General features: G+C 38.0%; 1 protein-coding gene across 1 annotated transcript in view; it reads left to right on the top strand.

Annotated features, from left to right (window-relative positions):
* Positions 1–26,797, top strand: part of PEPD (peptidase D) — a 141,359-nt gene that overhangs the window by 54,278 nt on the left and 60,284 nt on the right. Inside the window, exon 10 of the mRNA XM_055726401.1 lies at positions 24,606–24,674. Within this exon, the coding sequence (XP_055582376.1) occupies positions 24,606–24,674 (69 nt within the window). The remainder of the gene's footprint in view (positions 1–24,605; positions 24,675–26,797) is intronic.

The raw sequence follows: 26,797 nt of genomic DNA, 5'->3' as shown, positions 1-26,797 counted from the left end.
TGTCACTCGAGATAAATGCCAGATGATTACAAGGTGTCATTCATCTTCCTTCACTGCTTCCACACCTGCTAGTTGGCTCTCTGCCAGCATCCAGTGCCCCTCACAGCACAGGGACCCCAGGGATGTGCTCAGGCTCATACAGGTACCGTCCCTTGCATCCAGCCAGGGCTGCTGCTGCCCAGCCCAAGCCACAGCTGCTGGGGTTTGTGCAGCACTGGGCTGGGCTGTCATTCATAGCTATGTGCATGGTTTGTAGTAAAACGAGGCACAGGGCTTCTCAAAGCTGCCTTTGAGAAACTTGGAAACATGGAAACTTGGCTCAAGGTATTTGCCTTTATCCAGAAAGAACCTGAGATGAAGGACTGAGTGCTGTTAACAGCCTGCTGAAGGACTGGAAAAGAGAAGCAGATTGTTTGAGCAGTGCCCTCCAGCAACACTGGAAAGAAGAGAGAGGCTCGGTCTTTCCTCGTATTTCAGAGATTGAAAAGACCCAGAAAATACATCTTTCCATGCCATCTTTCACGCATCAGGAAGCAATTTAGGAGCTGATAGGGATGAGCAGGAAGCATGGGTCTTTTTATGTATTTTTCCTTGCTGGGAGAGAACTTTTACAGTGGGAAAAGTAGTTCTAATTTTCTGAAAAGAAGAAAAAAAAAAAAGCTTTACTTCCTTTATTTTTCTGTTAGAGCGTAGGCAATCACAGCTGGGCGTGTTGGTCTACACCAGTAGACCATGTGCTTCATTTTCTTTAAATCTGAGTCACTCCTAGCTGATTTTACGTATGTTTTTCTTTTTTTTTCAACCTGAACAAGTATTTTGAATCCATGAATCATTTATTTTGATGGTTCTCTTTAGAACTGGAAGCAGGTGGAAATTCATCAAGCTGATGAAAAGGGATCTGGGAAAAAAATGTCTATCAGCTGCCATGATAGGTAGTGCGCTTGTAGACATTGCCGGTGGCCTTGAGATCAAACAGCAGAGTAAGAGCCCAAGAAAATCTAACTAGGTAATGAGTAGTGGCTTTCTTTTGATTTACAGCATGGCTTTACAATCAATCTATAAAGCTTTGAAGAGAAAAAAATAAAGCTCTAAGGGAAAAGGAAGGGCCATACAATTAGTTGTTACGCTCTCCTTACTTGTCTTGTATAATTCCAAAAGTGTGTGCTGAAAATGGATGATAGCGTGCAAAAATCTCAGCTCTTGGCCAGTTCCTTTGTAGATTCAAGCTGAGATATGGTTCATATCATGCTGGTTCTTGGTCAATATTCAGTTTCATCTTAGCTATAGATTATATGTAGATGGTTATAGTGGAAGGAATTTGACAAGGGTTGCATGTGTGATGTAACTTGCAGCTCTTGTATATCAAATTCCTGCTCTGATCTCCTTTTCTTTCATCTCCAGTGTCTTTCATTAAAGAATTGGATGGTGAAATGGATGTGATAGCTTGGAGAATATTTCAGAACCACATACGGCAGTATATTTTTACTCAAGTAAATCACTACAGTTCAGAAAACTAACTCAGGAATATTGTGCTGGAATATGGATTTAGAAATGCAGTTTGTAATTGTCAGGACACCATTTGGTTGAGACTGCTCAGTCATTAATTTGTTTGAAGTTGACACTTGAGTTGAAAGACTAATAGCTGCCTTGGTGCATTGCTCAATTTTAAATCTAATCTGTTACAGAGTTTGGGTGTACTGTAACTGTGGATGTAGTTTGTCATTTTTATAGCTGGGGGGGCAATACTATTGTTTGGGGACCTGGGGGTTTACTGTTCACATGCACAGGCTTTTTTTGGTATATTAGTAGAACTTGAGCATAATGAAGAGCTGATCTTTCCGATCTTAAAGTTTTAATATGTGTATTATAGCAGTTGTTTTCACTACTCGGAACAATTTATTTACTGTTAAAATCCAGAAAATATGTGTTTTCATCATCTGAAAAAAGGAAAGAATTGTTCAAAACTACAGGTTTAACTCATGTGCACAGAGTGCTGTCAATGTCATTTTTCCTGTATCAGTGTGCATATAATGTCAGGGGGGTTTAGTGCATGTGACAGACTCTTCTGATGTGACTTTTTAAAAAGGATTTGTGGGAAATTTTTTTTGAAAAGTTACTACTAACTTGCATGTATGATTACTAATTTTGGAAATGACAATTTGCAAACTGAGGTAAGGCTTACATTCATAGTAACAATCTATCTAGCATTATTTCCTCTTCATATTTCGAATCAGTTATGTTTTAGTCATAATAACATAATGTTTCTCAGTTCACATAGGAATAGTAATTTCAGTGTAAATGATGGTATAGGCACAAATGAAAATATTTCCCCACCCCGATACTACAACGTTGCTACTTCATTGGGAAGACAATTTTTTGAGGGTATCTCAGCTCTTAATGTTTCCCCAGTCTGGCTCCTGCTTTACCCTATAATGATTTAAGCTGGCAATAGTCAGCAGACAATTCTTTTTGTTGTTGGGGTTTTGTTCCCCCCACCTCCCAGTGCTTTCTTGGCTGCACTCGTTCATTATTTCAGTATCGGGAATGTTTGAAACTTGGAGCGTAAACCGTGAAATATTTGCTGCGCTGTCTTTTACATAGTTAATAGATGTACTGGATCCCCAAAGTATAAATCAAATTATGTAGCCTATTATGCTTTACATAGGAAAAACAAAATATGAAATATTTTACAATGCAGAAAGTGCCTGTGAATCAAACTTTTGTTTTTCCTAAGGGATACCATTTTGACAATTTTATGAGGTTGCGATTTATTTGTAGGGCAAGTTGGCACGTGATTTTGATAAATGATGTTCACACAGCATACTGCTAACAAGAATACTTTTTTAAAGCCACTAGTCTTGCTGATTTGTGTTATTATAATACAGTATCTGTTAAACTCCCTAGAAATGTGCCTCTCTGAGATACACTTACAAACCCTGCATGGTGATGCTGGTCAGAGTGTGAACAACATAGGCTTTCAGTGTGTGCTGAGGAACGTTTTTAAGGAATAATAAAAAAAGAAAGCTGCTAAGAATTGGGAGGAGGGGGGGAAAGCTGTATTTTTTTCCAATACAGACTTGATTTTATGCAAAAGACTCAGAAAAAATGTTTCTTCTTGAAACTCTCATGCTACCTCTTGCTGTGAAAGAATGGTCTGACGTGAGTGTCCAAGAAACAGGACTGTTTTCGGAATGACATTTCATTGAACAAATACTTCAAACTGTTGTCTTGCAAGATACTCCTCTAAAAGTACGTGTTAAATCGTATTACACATGGGCTGACTGTATATTGCACAGAATTAAAAATGCAGCTTTTATGTACATGCTGCGTGCTGCTTTTTTTCAGGATGGGATGTTAGAACAGCTAATGTGGAAATTCTGTACCAGCCGCATTTGTGTTTCCAACTGCGGCCATGGAGTTTGAAGCAGAACGGACAGCCTCTGGTGAGGCTCCCATACATGTGTATCAGCGAAGAATCATGACTGAAACCATAGCTTCTCTTGCTTTCCAGACCTACAATGACATTAGACATCAGTTCTAATTTCCAACTTAATTTTTAACATCTCTGTTTTCATACCTTATTTCTTTGAAATTGCTTGAAAATACTTGGCTGGCAGCCACTTCTGAAATGTCTATGAAGACATGCTATTTCAGAAGCAGCAGCCTAATAAGTGGTATTTATTCTTTTTAATTTTATTTTTACTTTTCTTTCCCTTTTTGCTATTTAAATTGCACGAGAGAGCAAGTCTGCAAACATCTTTATTTCCTTCTCCTTCCCCCCCTCTTCACTTGTATCTTTTCAATCTTTTTTTAGCCTCTTTTCAACCACATGCAATGTACTAAAACAAGGAAAGGGATTTGACAGTATCTGTCCAACTATTTGGGACATGTGGGATATGTGTTTCATAGAAATGTTCTGGACAGATTATAATAGGCAGTAGTGAACATCAGAGACGATAGTTCAGAAAATAGTGGTGAAAGGGGTTTGGTAAAAAAGTGACTTATGAAGTAGACAAGCTGGAAAAAAATGAGATTAGAGTAGAAATTAACTGATTTCTATAAATCATATCTATATGTATATATTAGTATATGTATACACTAATATATATTATAATACAAGCATAGTAAATATATATTATGATCTATATAGAGATCATAAATCTACTTAAAAAAAAATAATAACAGGCAAAATTCTGAGCTCAGGTTATCAGCCTGATCTTTTGTTTCTTCCTATTCAACATTTTGTCTTTCTGAAAGTGTAAAGTAATGACAATCTGTTATTGCAGAGAGAATTGAAGACCTCTTAAGAGCTGAAAAACAGTGATTTTTTTGAATGGTTGAATTCTGAAAGAAATGAAGTTAGCAGGAGTTTTCATGATCTGGTACTTGGCACAGAGCTTGCTCTGTTCAATATTGCAAAGGGGAGAAAGATTCAGGAGGGCTTTCTGCAGATACATGGGCTGTCAAAACCTTTGTTAATGAGGGTTTATACCATTTAGGTGGAAAGAGACCAAAAGTAGTACTGTTATTTTTTAAATAGCACTGGTCAGCCTCCAAAATGCATTTTCATTGCTGCTGAAGTTATTAGAAATATTGATCATGGGAAGTCTGAAAGGTGTGATAGTGAAATAGTCTGCATGGGTGAGAGAAGAAAGTTCAAGCACTTTAACCAGGTTCTATGTATGTTTAAAATATTATTTGTATGTATTTCAGTTTATAGGGGATGTATGCACACACACATGCATCTTACCTATATAATATTTAAAATTGCTTTAAATAAGCCCTGATGGAGCACAATGTTTCAGAGGCTTTAGCAGCTTCAGGAGTTGTCATTACATGTATGAAACATATCTCTGTCAAAAAGCCATTGGAGTGCAGTGCCCTGTGGGGTTATTAGCAGCTCCCGAAGGTTCTTGCAGTCCCAGTCCTACACAGTTTTGGGGCGAGAAGACACATGAACTTTGCCAGATTTTTCTTGGCAAGATCGGTTATTCCCATTTATCCCTCCTGATCTACGTGCAAGAGGCTGGCAGAGGACTGTCGAACAAACTCTTAAACATCTGTTATCTGCAGAGGTGAAAGGGAAAATGCCAGTCGGTCTGGCCATTGCCACGATACTTCACTCCTACACAAGGGTTTGTTACAGAGTTCCATAGTCTGCAAGAAACGTTTCTGTGCCATATAAAGCCCGTGAATGCTGGGTTGTTTCTTGCAGCACAGTGGTGAGGACTACTGAAATGAGAAGAACCAGGCAGCACACCCCAGCTTTCAGTGTAAGTAGATACAAACGGGAACAGTAAATTGCAGGAAAACGCCTCAGCAGCACACAAAGATTTAGTGAGATTCGGTGTGTAGTTCTGATCTCTTGTCATAGAAGTCGAGGCAATATAAAAACCAGTACCTGTAATCACATTCAAAGGTCTTGATTTTCAGAGAGATTAGAGAAGGCAAATGCTGCTTTAAGTCAGAGTGCAGGATTGCAAAGAGACTTTGTGGGAAGATACAGAGGTCCAAAGGGATTATGGAAGAGGAATGCTCATAAAGCTACTAAACCTAATAGCAAGTACAAGAAAATATAGATATAATCTTTAGCCGACAAAGAATCTACACAGATAAATTTTATGTGAACTCACTGTTATTGGAAAAGTTCAATGGAGAGTAAATCAAGATCTTGTAAAAACAAAACCAGATCCCTCATGTTAACAAGGTTTTTAGAAAATGAGAGTAGGAAATGGGAAGGAAGAAGATAGCATTTTACTTTTGAGAGTGTGAGAAGCCATTAGGATTTAATCACGTTGGTAAGATGTTATTTGTTGATTGGAGGTGTGTGTGTGTTTATTCCTTCTTTTTATTCAAAGAAGATTTCATAGAGAGGCCATAGTTTGGTAGTTGCAGATGGCAAACTCAGAAGCTGTATATGGCTTCTATAATTATCTTTATTCTGAATAAAAATAGGTAGTTCATAGTGTGTTGTATACTTTATCTTTTTTCAGCTAGGAGACTATCAGATTATTTTTCTGTGAAGTCTAGGTATTCCCTATTTAAGGATTTACTGCACATGAGAATCCTTGGTAAATGAATTACATATTCACTTGAATGTATGATTTTTCTCTGAGGCTAAAGATTGTTGTCTGGGTGTGAGCGCAGCAAAGCATCACTAAGTGGCAGTGTGACAATGCATAGCTTATACATCCTGCAGTATGAAAATATTTTGGGTTTTAATACTCTTAATATGTGTAATTCATTAATAGGGGTAGATGAACTTGCCTTGCACAACAGTTGTCGTATGAGAACAGAACAGAAAACTAGAATACATGCTCATCTAATAACAGAAGTCAAGAAAGCTGCCAGCTGAAACACTGCCAACTTGACCAGCTGGGACAAGGATCAGCGTATCCAGGGGCTAAGGCTTGGACCAGAAGTTGAAAACATGTTTCCATACAGAGTTCTGCCAGGAGATGCTAAACAAGTCTCTTTGATCACCTTACATTTTTTCCTTTCGTTATTTCTCTTTTCTCTGGAAACAGAGCAGAAGCTCCAATTCTCTGTAAGGTACCTATAACAGCAAATGGCCAGCCTCGGCTGGATCTCTTGCTCCTCTCTGATAATACTTAAAACGTGCCCCAAAAACCACCCTTAAGCCCCGTTTCCCTTTCAAATGCAATATACAGCTTCTGCAGTTATGCTCATTCAGTATATTAAGGTTGAATTCCAGTTTTCTGTTAAGCTAATCATATTTGCTTTTATTACAAGGTGGGGTTTTTTGTTCTTTGTCATTAAGAGGTGAAATAAAAGCAGAATACAACTCAGGAAATTACTAATTAAAGGAGCGGTAGACTTGTTTTTAAAGATTCTTAACACGGTTAGAGAATATAAGGAGAACAAAATTAAACTGCTGGTAAATGATGGAGTAGGAACATGAGTCTGCGTAGTCTCTAAATTGCTGTTTGCGCTAGTGTGGTAATAGCTGCAAGTACTGGAAGCAGCTGGAATGAATAGGTGAAACTTATTCTCAAAAAGCTTGGAGTATTTATAAAGGAGTTTTTCAAGACAATGTAGAAAACTCACTCAAGAAATATGGTAAAATGTATTATAAAAACAGTAGTACAAAGGAAAAAATTTCACTTTTTCTTTTAGCTGCAGGTGAGCTTTGTACATCTTGGTCTTGTTTTGACTAGCTGTGATCAAGAAGATGAAAATCTGAATGATCGTACACTTGGGAAAGATGACTTGTAGCAATTTAAAGAGCTTTTATTGCATTGATTATTTTAAAGGAAAGTAAACAAAATAGATTGGAGAACTGTAGTTTATTTCCATATTGTATGCATTTTATCAAAGGTGTCCGTTTTCAGTTGTGATTATTAGAATTTCGAAAAGAGAAATTAAACATCTGTATTCTTCCCACAGAGCCACTGCAATTGTTAAACGTTATCCCTAAGCCTCTCCTTTCCCATCTGTTCTAATGAAGACTGGTAGAAATAATCCAATTCGCTTGCCGGAGGAGCTGTGCTTTCCCAAAGGCAGGCTTGGGCTGTGTTGGGGGCTGGCAAGCTCACCTGGTACACAAGAAGCTGCAAGTGAAATGGATTCATCTGTTTTCGTTACCCAAGCTAACAGGGAATTAAAAGTAAGGCTAGAGAGTGAAAAATATATTGGATTCCTTTCAGCTTAGATTATCAAAGGAGCTGCTGCTAATGTAAGGAAAAACCTTGGTTTCAATTTTGAAAAGTGCTGTAGTCCCACTTCTATAGTGCCTTTTCAGTAGAATTTAAGCTTTTAAAGGCAACTATATGTTTTTGCATAGAGTATGATCAGTGCTTTAGTATTTGGCAGATGCGGGCTTCAATTTCCAAAATATTTAGATGTTTTCTGCAATGTTCTAGCCATTGTCTAAAAGCCTTACTAATAACCCAGGCGGGGCACAAAGAGATGCTCCTGTTGAAAAGGAGTGGCAGGAGTTTGTGCAGTCTGCTTGCTGTCCTCTTCCCTAGTATCATGTTAAAGAAACCAGCAAGCAACAGCATAGGTTCACCACACAGGTCACCAGTTTGGTGGGGTGAGTGTGGGGCGACTCGGGGGCAAAGGCAGGTCCTCAGGAAGAACCGCTCCTGCCTTTTGGCCCAGGCAGGATTCTGGCACTAGGAGAACACTGCATAAAGTTTGCTGCTTCAAGTCTCTCTTGAAGTTTGTAGAGGTGATTATCATAAAAAAGCCAAAAATACTTGAGTAAAAGTGATTTGCCCATTGTTTCTTCTATTACGAATGCTGCAGTGCTACAGAATAGAAATGTGGAGCTTCAGAGAGCAATAAGGGGGACTTAGAACATATTAATAATAAAGAAGAAACGGCAGCATTTCGGTGATCACTTGAGCCCTTCTCCAATGGCTTTTCTGGGTTAAATTTATTTGGGTTTGGAGTCCTTTTTGAGTTTTACATTATTCTATATCATGGAATTGAGTTTGGTTTGGTTTTGTGGTTTTTTTTGAGGTGGATGGTGGCAAATATGGCAGAAACAAAATGAAACAAGTGTGAAAGGAAGAGGGAAGTGCTATCATGATGACTATGCATTTTGTTAAACAGTGTAACACTGTGTAACATCTTAGTTGCAAAGGTTTGCTTTGATTCCTTTCTTAATATGAAAAATACCGATGTCCTTGGCTCATGAAAACTGGGTATTTACCCATGATGCTTTATCTGTCATGAAACTTCAGCATCTGCCCAGCTAAAAATTATTTCTATTCAAATAGTCCATTTTAAGTACTGATGGCATAAAACCAAAGAATGATTTGATAGCGCAGGGGAGAAGCTGAAAATGTTATTTAAAAGCCAGGGATACCTCTAGCGAAGCTGCTCTATTTTCTTCTTTCCTATAGTGATTTTCTGATTAGTTCTATGTCAGTCTCCTTTACCTCACACATTCTTGTAGACCTTTCCTCAAGTACCTGTATTAAGTAATTTTAATTTATTATGATAAGCCATATGCAGTTTGCCATTCAGCGAAGTGCTTGTCACTTTGCTGTAAACTATCTCATATGATGTGACCTAACCAATTCTGACAGCAGGGAGAGTTCAACCACAATATAGAGTTTTAAAGTTATTTACAGTGCTTGAAGGTCTGTCTGCGTACAGTATCCGCTTAATCCAGCCTAAATCCAGAGAGCTGTCTTCTGGTCCTGCCACTCTCTCTAATGGTCGTTAATAATAGCTGTTCTAGTCACACTGTCTTCTGACTGAAAAATCTATCTGGAGTTGTTGCATCTCATGAGGCAGATCAAAATTGACATTTTTTTGTTGATGTAACTGGTTTCTGCTGAATACTTGGGGACAAATAAAAGTAACTGAGCTCCAAAAGGAAGGGGAAAAGTCATTCATTTGGTGGAATTACCAGCCAACTGATATCTCTAGTTACATAAGTAGTCCTTTAAAAAATTCAGCTTAAAATGTACTTGAAAAATGAAGAATTAAAATTAGCTTTTTAGCTATCAATTGCTTTAATATGTCACATTTATTTTCTTCAATATAAAAATCATTTCATTATTAAATGAATCCATGATGTCAATTATCTCATTTAACGCTTCTGTTTCGTAGACTAATCTCATTTAACATTTCCATTTCTTCTCCAGTGGATGTAGTATTAAAAGTGAGAAACTGTACGTTCATTTCTTGAGAAAATGAATGATCTTTGTTTGCTGTTACTGTTTCGTAACTATTTTAATATCAATATATGTGTGCAACAACATAGAAGATCTAAAAAGTGATTTAAATTTTAGCAGATCATCTAGTTCTGGTTTATGCTTGGGGCAGGAAGAAAGGGAACAACCAGTAGGTGCAGCCTGGGTTCCTGATGGGAGATGCCCGGCTGGGTTCCTGATGGGAGATGCCCGGCTGGCTACTATGACTGTGCTGATACGAGGCTCCAGTAGTGGAGGACAAGTATTTAATCAGAGTTAATATGGTGTTATGAAGGTTGTCTTATTAAAGAAACCTGGATTTAATTTTTTACATTAGATTGTTTGGCTGATAAAGTTAACTCCATGGCTGTAATATATTTAGCCTTCAGTAATGCATTTGACTTCTTATCACACAACATTCTGATTAGTTGTGTACAGTATTAATAGGGTACACATTAAATGGGTTAAAACCTGGCTAACTGACAGAAGTATTTGTCAGAAACAAATCATCTTCTAACACTTGTTCTTTTTTACAAGTGGGGTTAAAAAGGAGGTGATATTAAATCTGATGGTATTTGACCTCTTGGAAGCAATTTCTAGATTCCAATAAATCATATAGATGTAGAACTTTAAGCATTAGTAGGCCATCAAAATGATGGGAAGGTTGAGCTTTAAGATCTGGATCATTTGATCACCTGAGCTTATTAATTTTATTTTATTTAATACAGACAAGAGGAGGTCATAAGCTTAGGAAGAAGGAATTTAGGTGAAAGCTGGAGAATACAGGACTTGTGATCTGGAAATAATTTAGCCATGAGAGTTCACAAACAACTGAACATGTCCTCTGTGTAGTGAAACTCTCAGAAACAGTTAATGAGATTTTTAGATATACATGAGAACAAAGGCTTAATTACCTCAAGGGGATTGAATCCAGTCCAAGGTAATGTTTTTTAAATCTCTCTCTATGGCACTTCTGTGTCTTTGTAGAAAATCACAGCTGAGGTCTTCTAATGTCAGCTCCATTTGGGAAGAGATGGCAAGGAGCAGTTTTTCCTTGAGAAATAAGCATGGATACACACTGAATTATCCAAGAGTAGCCTTTTTGGTAAATACAGGCAATTCTTTAAAGCAGGGTCCTCAATCCGGCCCCCGGTATTTACAGACACCCCTGCCGCACCCCCACTCCCCCACCCCACCCCCCCGCCGGGGGTTGGGAGGGGGGGAACCAAGCAGCCGCAGATGACCTCCTGCCACTTCATCTACGTGCCGGCCCTTGTTTAAAAAGTTTGAGGACCCCTGCTTTAAAGAGTGTAGAGGTACTGCTGGGGCTACTTGGGTGCCTAAAGGAAAAGCCCCCACATGTTTAGTGGCTGTACAGTGAAGCCAAACTTGAATAGAAACTGAGATACATAGGTAAGATATAAACCACAAACAAGGGAAATGGTGAATTCTGCCTGTTTACAAGATCAGCTTTTATAAATGGAAAACCAGCTTATTTTGATAAAGACTTTTTTAAGTAAGGACTTGGGTAAGTTAAGTGTAAAAAAACACATGTGTCTGAGTGAACCAGTGGTCAATGTTTCCTGAGCTTTACCCTGAATTCAGAGAATTCAGCAGCCCTCGCTGATCCCTGATGTGCCGTGTCTTCTAACATCCCACGAGGTCTTGGTCCTCTGTCTGGCACTTGGGGCATGAGCCACATCTTTTTGCCTTGTGTTTGTGGAGACCTGTCAAATCTGATGGTAAGAGTGGCTGCTCCTATAGCCTGCTTATGGAGTTTCAGCACCAATGTTGCTTGATACTTGCTTTGTCAGTGAGGAATGGCAAATAAAGCCCATGTTTCTGTTTATATCTCACAAGTTTACTGAATCCAGTGGAAGTGGCATCTCCAGAGGGAGATGAAAGGTATAACGTACTAGTGAAAAGGTACGTGCCAGCTGAATACAGAAGTATTTTAAACACTTTCTATATTCATGGTAGAACTAGTGCCTGGGTCTTTTAGGCATCCTGGACTGTCTGTTGGAACTACTCACATCCCTGTTGCAGAGATCTTTGAAGGCAAGAAATGTGTTGAGAATTTCTGTAGATCTGTCCACTGCTGCTTCGATGTGGCATTAGACTCTGATTTAAGGCAGTGTGACTATGTATATCTCTTTCCACTGCCTTCAGGGATGTGTTTGCTTGTTCATCTACATCAGCAGGAAGCACAGAAGACCTTTTGTTAGTCTGGGAGCTGTTGGTCCTGCAGGTGATGCCTCTGCATATTGTCCTGTTTTTCTGTGTGCCTTCATCTTCCTGTAGGGAGAAGGAGGCATGGTTGGTGGGTAACAAATCTTATGTATAGAGAGAACAGATGATGTCATTTTGGTGCAAGAGCATTACTGTGCCTCCTGACAGATAGGGCTTTGCTACGCAGTTTCATATCTTGACATGAGCAGTTTCAAGCCGTAAGTATATATATGCAGCATCAGGACAAAACTTTTCCTTTAATTTTTTTTGACAGATGTAAAATTTATATTGTTGGCCAACTACTGGAATTCTTTTATTTGCAGCTAGTGGAGGCTCAGCAGTGCCAGGAGCAGAGTAACCAAAACATCCTCACAGTTTTAAGCATGCAGTGAAATATTAGGCTCATTTATAGTTCTTTGATATCATCTTTCTAATCCTTATGGTTTTAATTCTTTCTAATAAAAGCAGTAGAACTACAGAAACTGATGAGCACAGAGCTGGACAATTTTCTTTGTGTCAGTTATGAGCAGGCAAGTGGATTTGTCAAGCCATGCATGACAGCTTGAATTGTTGAAAGTTCTGTTGAGGGTGTATTTTCCCCTTCCCTTTCACCTGAATGATGATTTGTACCGTGCAGTGTAGACTGCAGAAGAACCACACTCAGTGTTACGGATTTCTTCTTGAGCCTGCAAGAGCTTGAGAGCTGTTGGAATCATCTCTGCTGAACGCATTTCATTTTGTAACCCGTGTCTTGCAATGATATTTGTTTTGAAAGTTGCATATTGTCATCTTGGGAGATGAAGCTAGTTAACATGTTTTTAAAGATTTATTTTCACAAGTTCACCTTTGCAAAACTTGCCCTGCATGAGCAGAAAATCGCACACGTTGGAGTTTTCAGGACTGTGTGCAGGGGAGCATATCCTCTTCTGTCTCTTGAAAATGCGTTCTGGTTCTGTTGTGTTAGATTGTCTTGAATTTAGCTTTCTGGTCTGTTGGGACAGAGGATTGTTGGAGACTCAACCAATTAATATGGACACTTTTAGCCGTATGATGTTAAAGTGTTGATACATGTTTTCTTTACTTGGAGTCTTTTTCAAAGACTTATAAGTCCTCTCTAGATTTTTATAACAGATAGTTCCTAGCCCCAAGAGTAGATCTTTGGAGTCATCTATCTCTGGCTTGGCTCTCAAAAGAGTAATTCCATTGGATTGAAGAGGCAAGTGTTTGAAATTCGGGAGACTGTAAAATTGATTCTTCCATAAAGAAGTAATTTGTGGTAAATGGTGTAGTCCTCTGGGCAGCTATTCACTCGTTTTATATGAGCAGAACTCTTGAAACATGGTCAGAAAGATTAGAGAAGGACATCTCTGACCTGTCACTTATTTGCACAAGCCAGGAAAACTTTTCTTTCCTTTTGATGATACAGTATGTTGGAGCAGACCCAGGCAAACACACCATCTTACTCTAGGCTTCTGGGGGCAGGGAAAATGCAATTTTAAGAAAAGTTTCATAGTGTTCTGGAACTGACTAGATGATTCTGAAATACTTCAGCAGGTTTTCTATATGTAGTTTAATGTTCTCCACCAGGGAAGCAGAAATGCACTGCATTACTTAAGAAGGCATGTGGGAGATCCAGGTGAGGTTGCAGGGTTCTGCCTTCTGGGGTGTAAAATTGTCTGCCATGAGCTCTTCCAAAAAAGTATCTCCCAAGAAAACGTTATCCCTTTCCACATTACTGTGGTGTACTGGACTCGTACATGAAAACAGGTAGGCAGCTGGCATTTGTGTGCTGTGTCCTTGCTTTGGTAGAAAGTCTCTGTGGACAGAGAAGGATATCATAGCATTTATTGGCCATAGTGCCATCTTAAAACAAAAGCAGTAACTATAGTTAGCATTTAAATAAACCAGTAAATTAAATTGAAAGTAGGACAAGCCGTCAGTACATGTCTGATTAGCTTCTATCATAATGTTATTCCTGGTACTGGCCTTATTACTGTCCTTCCCCAGCACTTCTAACAGCTAAAATGTTGTTTCTTCTGGAATATTTCTTTTCATTTAATATTAATGGGTATGCAGTCCTTAAACATATTTGTCCTTGGCCTCATATGAAGAGACACAATAAGAGACAGTAAAAACAGTAACCTGGTTGGGGGGATGGGTGATGCAAGGAGATACATTCTCATTTGACTGCTTGTCACTTGCATTGGCACTACAGGATTCCTGACATGGTGGAATAGCAATTGGGTGCCATACATAATAAATTTAAGAGTGGGGGTTTTTTTCAACCAGGTAGATCTACTGTAATCTTTTAAAAAGTAAGGAGTGTTCTCGATAAACCTTGATAAAGCATCTTGCCACATCAGCATTTGTTCTTGATGTCTGTTAAGTATGAATACCTAAATATTCACAATGACCTTTCAGATACACTCTCTTGAGGAGATAGAGTTCGTATGCTCTTCATAATAAGCTGCTGTTCTTGTTATTGAATCAGAATATAAATGGACAGTGCACGTTATAAGGTAGTAAAATATATTTCCTGCCCCCAAGAGCTTGCTCTATAAGCAGGAGTAGATGAAAAGGGAAATGAGAGGAGAGTATGTAAATCAAACTTTGCAGCAGTTTAAGTCTTGTTGTGTGGATGTTTTGGTATCCATGTGTGTGTTCGGTGACTTCATCATAGGTGCCAGTGATGTGAAAGCATCTTAACTATCAGTGTGTGTTAAGTGCTAAATATGTTTTAGAGAAGACTTGATATAAACTGAAATACCAGCAGTTTCATACCCAATATATCCAAAAAGTAGAAATCAGATAATGAAAATTAAATTTAACATATATGAGTCAGTAGAAATAGCGTAATACACCTTTTTGAATATTTGTAAAATACAGTTTAATGGGTAAATTAAACAGGCTTCTTCTATAACCTTATTAGTTTCCTCATGTCAGATTCAGATCACTGAAAGCAGTGAAACCCTAAGACTGAATTTACTGTGTTGTGTAATGAATGGGAACATGCAGAGTTTAGAAACATATTTAATAACTGTAATTTATCACATTTTAGGTTGTCTCAGCAAAAAAATCTATTGTAATAACATGCAGTTTTAAAGGTTGAATTGCTACAGGATATCGAGTGTTCACAACCAGCTATCTATACTCCCTGTGATTCAGAAAGAAACAATTTGTTCCATGTTTGCATTGAAAACTGACTTAACCGTAGTAAAGAACAGTTAAACTTCCATCACTTCCATATTTGCGTCAACCTCCTATTAATGCAGATAATGAGTTGGCCACAATCATCACATTTGTTCATCTACCACCCTCCCCTCCCAGACGAAGGCAAACGGGTATCCTAAATAAATGAAAATGGATGGCTTCTGCAATAATTAAAGCATCTCTGGGCTCATCTTGTTTCCTAAAAAAGGAAGAAGTAGGAAAAACTGTACAGATGTCACCTTTTATTTTTTTTTTCCCTTAACTAGCAAGTTTTTTAGGAGCCTTGTGGTTTGAGCTGAAGAAACTAAAAGATATCAAAGTGTAATAATAAGAATAAAGCATTTCTCTTTATTATGGTCAGTTACCGCTGATCTCCTTTTAGAGTTTTAACAGGGATTTATAGGGATTCATTTGTGGTTTAGGTTTGGAGATAATTAAGCACCTTTCTGCTGCAAAGAAGAAATGGAGAGAGAATTGGCTCAAAGCTAAAACAAGATTCCTGTACTAGCGCATACATTAAACCTTTTATTTGGTTGTCACCCCAATAGGAATGATTAGTGAGTTGTAAAGAAAGAAAATGTATTGCATTACATCTATTAAAGCATGTTTTATATGTAATGGCAATTAAAATATAATTGAAATCATGAGTTCTTCTAATTATTGGCTTTACATAATGCATAGTTAAAGAGTGAGCATCTATAAATGTGTCCTTTTTACACATCCAGAAATGGTTTGCTGGCAGCATTTTAATTAAAGATGGATTAGTTAAAATGCAGTTTAATCATTCTGTCATCAAAGGATTTAGACCTCATTAATTAGCTGTTGATAAATAGGTTTAAACTACAAAAAATTTAATTTAAAATATGCCAGTTGAGATCTAGAATTATTAGAGCTGGAAATGGAGTAGTGAGTCTAATAAAAAAATCATGCCATCTCTTTCCGTAATATTAGATTAAGTATGAAATTTAGACCAGTGCAGACCTTAATTCTGCCTTCTTAGTAATGGACGTGACTCCAAGTGGACTTTAGAATTGGTGAAGAAATAAAACGGAGACTTCTTAATGATCGTTGTTTTGTAGTGTGGCAGTGGGATCTGTTTGTCGTTTATGTATTTGGTGAAGATTAGAAAATCGCTTTAAAATCCTTCAGCTGTAAGAAAGTGGATGAAAATAAATCCTGGATTCGAGGTTTTATAGCTTTCATATTGCTGTGCAGGAGGACATCCCACTGCTCTGTTAGCTACCTAAATACAACAGGTGGGAAGTGCCAGAGTGGCAGGCAGGGAGGAACATGAAGCAACATGCAGAAGGTGATGTTATCACAGTGCAGAAGACGAACAGGTTCCCTCCTTTAACACACATGCTGTAGGACTGCGTTATCCCTGATGCCAGGATGGAACCACCCAGCTGGAGGGCAGCTGAAGGCTGACTGCTGGACTTGCTGTAGACTCCAGGATTGCACACAGGGGCTGTTACCTCTGTCAGCTGCAGGGACAGTTATTCAAATCAATGACATTTAATTATTTGTAGTGGTCTAATCATTGCTGGAATCTGTGATGGCAATCTTTTCTACTATTTGTGCTTTTTCTGTCTGTTACTTAATAGTGGTTCTTTGACTTCTGGAGCTCTGATGCAATCCCTTGGGTAAACCTTGTTTGTAATCTCTGTATCAGCCCCTTGGCAGCCGTAGCAGCTCTGGATGGGGCATGTTCCGCTGCTGGCAGAGCACATGCTCCCTGACGGTTGAGCTTCTGCATATGAAAAAAAACCAGAAAGTGAGGTAGACCTTGACTTGCAAGTTTGTCAGAATTAACATTAAAATCTTTGCGGGTTTGCACTATGAATATCTTAATCAGCTTAATTGCTATGAAACAGTAACTGTAATGAGGATTTCAATAGTTCAGTAGTCATAATATTTGAATCCATAAGTCAGCCGGGGTTTATGCAGATGAATCAAACAACTCTTGACAAACGATAGCTGAATTTTCTGAGTAGAGCTAAAAGTTTCAGGCAAATAATAATTTGACAACCATACTTGAAGGCTTTCTTAAAAGGCTTCTTGAGTTTTAATTTAAAGATTAACTTACTGAAAAGGTGTATTTACAGAGCATTCTGGCAACTGTTCTATCTCTAGGGTACCTGTTCAGTTGTCTTGCTAAGCTTCTGGAACAGCTGAGTATAAGGCTATAGACTCACATAATCATTGTTTGCATTTGAACGTTGGTAATTAAATGGGTTAGCCAAACTTCAGTGAAAATGCTAATTTGATGAATTTTCAGAGTGAGGTAGAGAAATGTTGCACCAGCATAGAATTAGATGAAAGATGAATCAAGTGAGAGCGGGTATATGCGCTTTAAAACTGCATCTGTTAAAACTCTTGCCCTTTCCTCATACTGGAGGGAAAAAGAAGGGATTTAAACTCAAACCAAGCTGTTAGAAGAAACTTAGATCAATCTATCTAGGTGGGAGAAGGGGAGGTAATTCTACAGGCATTCTTAAACTACTGCGGTATCTTAGAGTCACGTTGTTTTTTGTTCTGTCCCAAAAATTATTCACAAATTTTAGGTTTGCAAAATGATGGGGGAGAACTTACTTTATGTGGAATTGTTACCTGTGGTTATGCAAGGACAGCCATGAAATTAAAAAAACAAAAAGAAAATATATTTATGTGTGTGAGGAAAATGTAGTTCCAGATTCTCTAAATTCACTGACCTGTGTAGTTTAGCCAAAAAGATGCAATAGGTAATGTCATATAACCTCTTCAGTTCTTCTTTACATAAGACAGGTAATTTATAGATCCCAATTATGCGATTAAAATGCTAATTACCCCTCACCTAAACTCCCTTTTTTGAACTGAGATTATCAATTGCCTTTAATCATTGCAAATCATGTGTGACATGTGACAGCACTGAGTTTTGTATTATTTACGGACTTTGTTTAACATGTCTCTGGTTTCCAGGTAGCGTTAATGGCTGGTGAAATGGCTTTGCCTTGGTGGACTTTGTTTCCTGAAGGAATGGCATTCCTTCTGATCTCATCATCCTGTGTTCTTAAAATATATCTGCATTTTGGGGTAATCTTAACCGCTGTTCCTGCCCTGGGCTCTGGCTTGTCATCCATTTTAGGACATAAAAGTAGCACATTTAGAAATACCAACATGAATTTTTGATTACAAAGGTGGGACCGCTCACTTCTATGTTGCTTCTACACAGCTTTTCCTTATTTCATAATAGATGTTCTGCACTGTAGCCACGTTAATATGCTGCCAGTTCCATATGTCATACTTGCTTGCTAAAGTTACAGCCCTTTTATCCCTGCTGAACTCAAATAACATTCTTCTCTTCTAGGAACCTATTATTAACTAGAATTTGCTGCATATAAATTAACTTAAAGAAAGCACACCAAAAATGGCAGCAGAATCTAGATGTTGGAATTCAGAAGGATCAACATTTTTCAGAAAACAACAGAGCATTTCTGCTTATGTGTGATACAAATTAGGACAATTTTAAACGGAGATGCTTCAAAGCATAGCTGCTTTCAGTACTTCTGCTTGATATGGAGCAGAGCTGCTGAAGCTTACTGAGCATGCAGAATAACCCAGCCAGTGGTTTGAATTTTCATTAGAAGTAGTGTAAACAATTAGGTTTAAGAAGTCAATGCATAGAAGTAGATTTTTTTTCCCTGTTTTTCATGGAGCGCTAAATTCTGTTCTAAACAATTTCCAGTCATGTAGGCCGCTTAAATAATAACATTGCTTTGTAAATCTTTAATAATATTGTCTCTGAGGTGTAGAAAGACCTTTGCTCATCTGCTCATAGTGCTAATTTTCTTGTTCTGGTGCAAGTTTGTTATCCACTGTTTCTTCATTAATAGTAAACTGGATTATTTCTCCTACTCACCTCCACTCCTTTTCTTTCTTCACTCTTTTGCAATGAAGTACTGACTTTTTTTGTATTAAAACAACCTCAGACGTGTTTGGCAATACTGCAGTGTTGTGTTATGAACTAAATGAAAACAGGATTAGATAAACTAAGCCTTAAAGCATCTGGTTGCCCATGGAAAATAAATGACATTACCAAAGTAAATTCATTAACAAAGAAAAATGCTCTGTATTTAAGAACTCACACTGTCTAGTGTGGGATTAAAGGGAGCATTGCTCACCTTGCTTGCATATCCACTGATGGGTTGTTACTGACACCTCCTCTGTGTCAGTATGGGTTGTTACTGACACCTCCACTTTCCTGTGTGCATGGTTCTTCCAGCCTAGTTTGATGCTAAGTATAGATACTTCAGATAACATGGACAAATTATATTTACTGTGGCTTAACAATTCTGTTACTTGAGTTTTATAGCTTTCTCAAGTGAAGGTATTTATATGTCTAAATGATCAAAACCATGGCTTTCAGTCCTGGTATAGAGGGATCAGCTTTAGAAAATTTGGTTTTTCATGGATTCTTTAAAAAAAGTTTTGGGTTTTAGCCTCTCTTGTGGCTATGCTTGTATTTAGACCATAGAAAAGCGTAAGGGCACATTCTAGTTTTTCAATTCAAAAGTAATTCAGTGCACAGAGAACTAACAGATATTCACCTATGTCTTCCAACTGTAGTAGTTAAAAAAAAAAAAAAACAAAACCCAAACCTACAGAAAATTCTCCAAGTTCTATACAGAACTCCCTTAAGCTGCTGTGGTTTCCAATTTATAGTTCAAAACCACCTGCTTGCATTTCAAGGCAAGTCTCAAGGAATGCGTTCAAAGAATACTATTTTTGAAGTGTATGAAAGTTCCTTTTTATCAGGAGGCAACTTTGTCAAAGGTGCATGAGGACATTATTGTGGGTCTAAAACATCCTCAAACCTGTGAGTGATCCATTGTGGGGGAAAAAAAAAATAAATCTATTTTCAATATAAGTACCTAATGAAATATTGACCCATGGGTGTCCTCGACTGTTCTGAACATTGTATACTTCACAAAGCAAGTTGCATTCCTGACAGCAGATCTCCCTGATAACGTGGTCTAAAAATCTGGTTCCCAAACTACTGGTATCCAGGAGATGTTGTTCTTGACGTGTCTCCGGTGTCTGGGAATAATGTACAGGGTTATTTGGTGGTTTTGGTTTTGCTTCATCAGAAACCTTGGCATGAGTTACTGTTCCTGCATCCCAAAGTGATGTGCATGTCTCATTCTGCAGTGCTTCACTGTACTTGCTAAGGCTGCGGGACTGGGGTAGAGGGACTGTCAGAAGATGCCAAGGAGGAATGTGTAGGCAGTGTTATAGAAACTTTGGCTTAAGTTTTTAATAGCATTTTTTCTCAGATATTCTTGCCCCTTTTTGTTCCCTCTCTCTCTTTCATTTCTTCATACTTCTGCATTTTATGTAATTACAGTTTTTACCTGCTTTGTTAGATACAGGCCAAGATACTCGATTGGATTTTTATTTAGAAATGGAACCTTTTTGATCTGGAAGTGTCTTGGTTTTGGGAATGAATAGCTGAGAAATAAAAAATGTGGGTATCTTATAAGTACTTGTTATAACTCAAGAAGAGCTGATGACAAGGATTCAAATTAAGAGATTACTTTTTTACTTCTATTCAGAAATAAAAATCACACTCTGCTGAATGTGTATGGATACATTGTATTCTGCTGATGAGGAAGATCTGAAAAGAACCAAGAAGTGTGAGGGGAGTCATTACAGATAGTTTCTATCCCACCTGCTTTAAGTGCCTTTATTCCATAAATCCACTTAAATTAGGAAAACTGTTGAAATTAAACTACTTTATTTGATTCAATTTACATTCATAGCACAGATCTGATTGTAATTATTAGTGTGCATTAGATAGCAGTAGAAACTGGACCAAAGATGATCATAAGACACAACTACCATTGTCAGAGTGGTTCTTAGAGTTTGCCAGAGAGACTATCTATAGCTTTTTAATGGCTTTTTAGGCTGTTTCGAAGTTGAGGCTTTTTAAAAATTCTGGGATTTTTGTTTGGATGTATGCAGTACTCCATAAGATCTCAATAGCAAGTATATACTTTTTCTGTTATTTCTAATTATGATTAACCTGATATTTCTGAAAGCGGAGTTTTCTTCTCTCTCAAGTAAGTATAGTGAATAAGCTAGTCAAGACCCAACAGAGCCGTGGGGATAACACTTGTGCAGCAGCACATTTGCAAGGGTGGGTGCACGTGCACACGTCAGGTCTACTTGAGTTGATGGTGGCCAATGCTTGCTTACTTAAGTTAATGGAAAAAGCAGTGAGGTTTTTAAAACTACCCTCAATCTTCACATACTGTCAGTCAGTTAAACAAGCTGATGTTTTTGGCAAAAAGAAAAAGCACCAAACCCAGGATGTACCTCCGCACTTTAAAAAAAAAATCCAACAACCAACCAGAGTTGTCAAAAGCAATGCAAAACACATGCCAGCTCTAACAAAGTTGTATGCATTTAAAAGGTAACATCTACATGCATATATACCAATGGCTGCATGATAAGTAATACATACACCCTCCAGGGAAATATTGCATAAAACATGACAGGCAGCTTTGAAACCCGTGAAGCAAGAAGAAAAAGAGGTGCTTAACTTTCATATCTGTGTTGGTTGCATTAAAAACCCACAGCAAAGCATCAAGCACCAATGTAAAACTGCCTAAACACACGTGTCCTCCAATGAAAAAGACCAGGCAAAGTTCAAGATGTGATATTTGCAATATATGTGGAGTGCCAGATTAAATGATATTCCATCCAACTATTTCAGACTTTATACTTTTGTATTGCACTTTTGGATAAAGATTCTTGCAGTGTGTAGACAGTGAAATCCTGGTTGTGAAGAAATCTAGTGGCAGAATCTGCATTAACTCCAGTGGAACCAGGATTTTAACTACAAAGTACTGATAGCTTCTGTAATTCTACACATACATTTTTCAGTTGTGAAAAGCCAACGTTTGCCATTAAAGGGATATGCAGTCCTTCACTTACCTGTGACATGTTATACCAGGATGTTGGCTGTCTCTGATAGAAATGTTGGACTTTTTTTTTTTTTTCCAACTGCACGAACACATTTCCAATGAGTCATAGCCCAAAAAAGTGAAATCAAAAAAGTGATGTGAGTAGTTTTACTAGTGGAAAACTCATTACCTGGCAAAGCTGTACTATCTTCAGCTCAGTCACATAAAAGCTCACTTCTTGCTCTTAAAACAAAGTCCATAACGTTTGATGAAACAATCAGGTTCCTTTTTCAGAAAACAGAAACAAAGTTCAGGCAACAGCTGGATTATATGAAGCACGTCTTAATTTATTTACATCTTTTTACTGCTAATCAGGGAGTACTGCAAAAGGTGAATACTATTACTCGGCTGCACAGTTTCATATGAATTGCAACCATGAATATGTGATCAGTTGTCATATGGAAAAATAAACCCTGCTATCCCTGCATTGCTGATGATGGAAAGACATTTACAACATTCATTATTTCATTTTTAAAGCTCTTTAGAAGGTTACTGAAAGTTGCTGTCTAGCGGAGATAGTTTATATAAACATTTAAGGTAAAGGGTCTATAAAATACACTGAGAGTTACTTCCTAAAATGTAACTATACATACGTAACAGTGTAATATGTTATTCTGCAAAATGTTTGTGCATAGTGTCGTACTTACAGGCATGCCTGCAAGTATTCTAGGGAAGAGCAAGTCTGTAACTTTGTTTCCATACAGAATGTCCATTTGGTGAAAAAGATGTCTGCGTCGGAACAAATAAAATTTATCACCTACATCTCATTAGCTAAATTTAGTGATACCTCTGCTGTGCTCTCACCATGTCAGTTTCTCCTTAGCTTCTCTGTCATTTGACCTACTCTTTGCCATTGCTGTTTTGTGGAGGAGTACAAAATTAGTATTTCTACCTTGTAAAACTATAGCATTTTGAGCAGAAAAGAGGTCTTGTTAACTGGGTCTCCCTACTAAGTCTCTAAATGTAAGCTTTTATTTTTCCTTGTGTGATTAATTTGTATGTTATGTTTTGTTCCTCTTTAAATATTGTAATTTTGTGTAATTTTAAAATCTGGTTTGTATTTACAAGCATGTAATGTCTTTAATATCCTTCAAAGGATTTGAATTGTGTTCTGTGGATTGCTGCTGCAGAAGGACAAAATCACATCTCTATTCTTTGAATAGCACCATTATCACTCTGTTAATGAAATGATTTCAGTATTACAAGAAATGAGTTTTTGAAATTCATTCAGTATTAAAGGGAATTGGATTGTAATTAGAGCATATTTCAGAAAGAATAAAAGGATCCATGATATGTGCTTAGCTCTTAAAGCACCTAATCCTATATTAATTGTGCTTTGGGCACATCTGCCCTCATGTGAAAGGACCTTTGACAGCAAAGATGAAAATGTTTTAGTGCTTTTAAGACCAAACAGCTCCTCCAGCAGGATGACTGTGCAAGAGGGGTACTGTTGGGAGAGCAGGGGCCTGCTCTCCCCTTCCCTTCCTTTGCCTGTCCCTCACACGCACAAAAGCAGACAATATTGTGTAGTAATGTTCTTTATAGGTTGTTGAGGACTTGGCCTAGTGTTATCACATTATCTTCTTTCTTGTTCTTGGGATTGAGTGTGTTAATTTATTTTTTTTCCATGTTTGGGCAGGGGAAGGTCATAGAGGTATTTAGGTACCACGATCTGGAATTGAATAGTCTCATGTTTTCTCTGTGTTGTGCTACAGGCAAGAAAACAGGAGACCATCCATTCCAGCATGGACTGTGATGCTAGCAGAAGGCACCTGGCCTGACGTAATGGGAGAGCTCTGCTGGCTTCTCTGGGGAAGAGGGTGTACAGCGTGGTCAGATGCAATTCAGGCTTCACACATACACAGGGATATTTAGTGCAGCTTTCAGCAGAGGATATCAGTGAGGTAGTAAAAATGAGATAACTTCTGCTGAAATTGTTCTGAAGAGCTTTGCCCTGCTTGGCAGGCTCTGGCTGTACTTCACTTTTGCTGAGTCTACGTGCCATAGACTGAAGGCAGCAGGATTGAAAATAAAGGTCATGGATGTGGTTGTGTACCTGAAATACAGCAAGAAATGGTTTTCTCAACTCCACTTTGGAGAGTTTGGCCAGCTTTCAGCATTTAACTGTTACCATCCCTTTTTTGTTCTATGGTCAGATGAATGACCTTTTGCCAGCAATAATTTCCCTTTCTGTGTTGAGTTGTTAAGGAAAGCAATTTGCCATTTGAAGTTACTGAGCTGCACTTGAGCCCCTTGTCTCTGCTGCGGAGTTGCTTAATGGGCTTTGTGGAAATCTGTGATGCTCTGCAGGGCTGCTGAGCTCTGGATGTGGCTGAATTTGAGTGTTCAGCTGAGCAGAAATGGGCAGAGTGCCTCGTCGCAGAGCTGAGGATTTGCACCAACACAGCAGCACTCAAGCAAGACTTGCTTTTCTCCCTGTCTTCTGGTGGTTTTGAATGTATTATTAATTACCACCTTTCTTTCTTTGCAGCTTGTTCCAGCACTACTGCTATGCTCGAGGTGGCATGCGCCACACTTCCTACACTTGCATCTGTGGCAGGTAAGTCGATGGTTTACACTGAACTGTTGCAGTCTTTATGGTCAGTTTCCCGCTAGATATCTGTAAAATTGTTCCTTTCAGGCACATGATGTGTTTGCAAGTACCACCAGAGTGGGTTTTGACCTGTTTCCTCTGGAAAAGCCAAAGAAAGGTGGCTAGTACTGTGTCTTAAGAAGTAACTCGGTTACAAATTCTGCTGCACACAAGAGATCCCCCAATGACTACTGCTGCTGCTAAGATTGTGTTTATGCTCACATCTGTGCTGCAGTTGGCTTTTTTATTAAATAGTGTTATGGAGAAGGGCTTTTAGAGGTATTCTCTGTTGTTCAAAAATACTCTCTTTGAAATACACTTGAAGTATTTAATATCATTCTCAAACTTTTTTTGCCTCAAAAGGTAGGATGTGATTAAAGTAGTCTTTTATAAATTCAGAATTTTTTTGCTCTCTCTTTCTTGCTGAACAGCTGGCGTTGAAGGTATTGTATTTGGGAAAGTATTATAAAAATTCTCCCTGCAGTTGTAGAAATGTGCATTTTTAATTTGCAGAATTTCAAGAGACTAGTGTAGGATACATGTTGAAGGACAGCTGTGTCCTTTGTGCACATTAATCTTATTTAGTCAGTGGCATGAATCTAATCAGAGACATATGACAGATGAGGCATATATGTTGGTATATACGTTCCACTTGTAGCTCTGCTGCTGCTCACAAACATTTGCTCTACACTGAAGTCACATACACTTACAAAAAATAATTCTAATGTTAATGATGATAATGTTATATTGCTTTGGAGGTAATAAGGACAATTAGCATATCTGCTTCTTTCTGATGTTTACTCAATTGCTTATTTGTAAATGCAATTTTCCAATTTATATGCAAAATTGCAGTAGGAGCATGAGCAGTTTTATGGCAAATTGTGCAACTAAATTGTCTGAGAAGTTTCCTGTTTTAAGTACAATTGTATAACGTGAAAATTAACATCCCACTGAAAGGAGATTCCATCTCTATGCTATTGTCACAGGCTGTGATGGTAAAATCAGGTTGTCTCTGTGTATGATTTTTCACAGCCATACAGACTTATATATTCACTTACAGTGAAACAGAACTTCTGCAGGATCTGGCTTGAGTGCTAGAGAACAACCTATAGAAACATTTCCTGTATGTTTGTGTAGTGGGTCCTTGTGCCCCTGTGGGGACAGATTAAACTCTCCACGAGACTGAAAAACCCAGGACTTGGGGAACCCAGGAGGAGGAAAGCCCTGACAGGACTTCAGAAGTGGGTGATGACAGGAGTTTCCTGGGTGTCCTGTCCCCCTTGCTGGAGGGGCTTAGCAGGGCGTGGGGGTGGTGTTCGAGCTGCCTCTGAACGGTTGGAGGATTTAATACATGGAGAAGGGCTGCCCTTGAAATGCAGGATGCAAACAATACTGTGACTCACTGTTGCAGCTGGGAGCTGGCATTATATTCTACCACTACAGTTACAAGTGCAGACAAACTTGATTAAAAAAAATAAATTAAAAAAATTACCTAAGATAGAATACAAAGGCCTCTGTCTGTAATTTGCTATATTAGTAAGAATAAGTAATATTAACAGTTTTAAGCTAGGTCCTAATAAAATGAATGTAAGTAGACCTATTTGATGAATTCAATTAACATAATAATGGAAGAATAATAGGCATTTGTTTTATTACTGTGAAAATGTCATGCATTGTAAATATTGCACTTAACTACATTTGTCATTAAAAATAGCTTTTGTAGTTAGGGTTTTTGAATAGTTATGTTTTATTCTGTTCATGCTGAGTTTTGTTGTTTTCCTGACTGTTAAAACTGTAGTATTTTGACAGGATCTTTCCTTTTTAGATTAGAGGCCTGATGCTAATTTCCACAGAAGAGAATCATGCTTTTAAATAAAAAACAAGTTTGTTATTCAGATTTTGTAAATTTTTCTCACTAAGGTGGAAATCAAGAGTAATCAAAACTATATTTCAGTACAGAAATAAATCAGTTGGCACACACTGAGTGCCTGCATTTGTTCCTGTCCAATGTTAAACTCTTGAGGAGACGGTAAATGAACATTTGGTGTGAGCAGATATGCTTTATGTGTTCACTTGCATGTATTCACTCT

The sequence above is a fragment of the Falco cherrug genome, chromosome 14 (genome assembly GCF_023634085.1).
Source record: "Falco cherrug isolate bFalChe1 chromosome 14, bFalChe1.pri, whole genome shotgun sequence".
NCBI lineage: Eukaryota > Metazoa > Chordata > Aves > Falconiformes > Falconidae > Falco > Falco cherrug.
The sequence above is the reverse complement of the archived record's forward strand: the minus strand, read 5'-3'. Positions and strand labels throughout refer to the sequence as shown.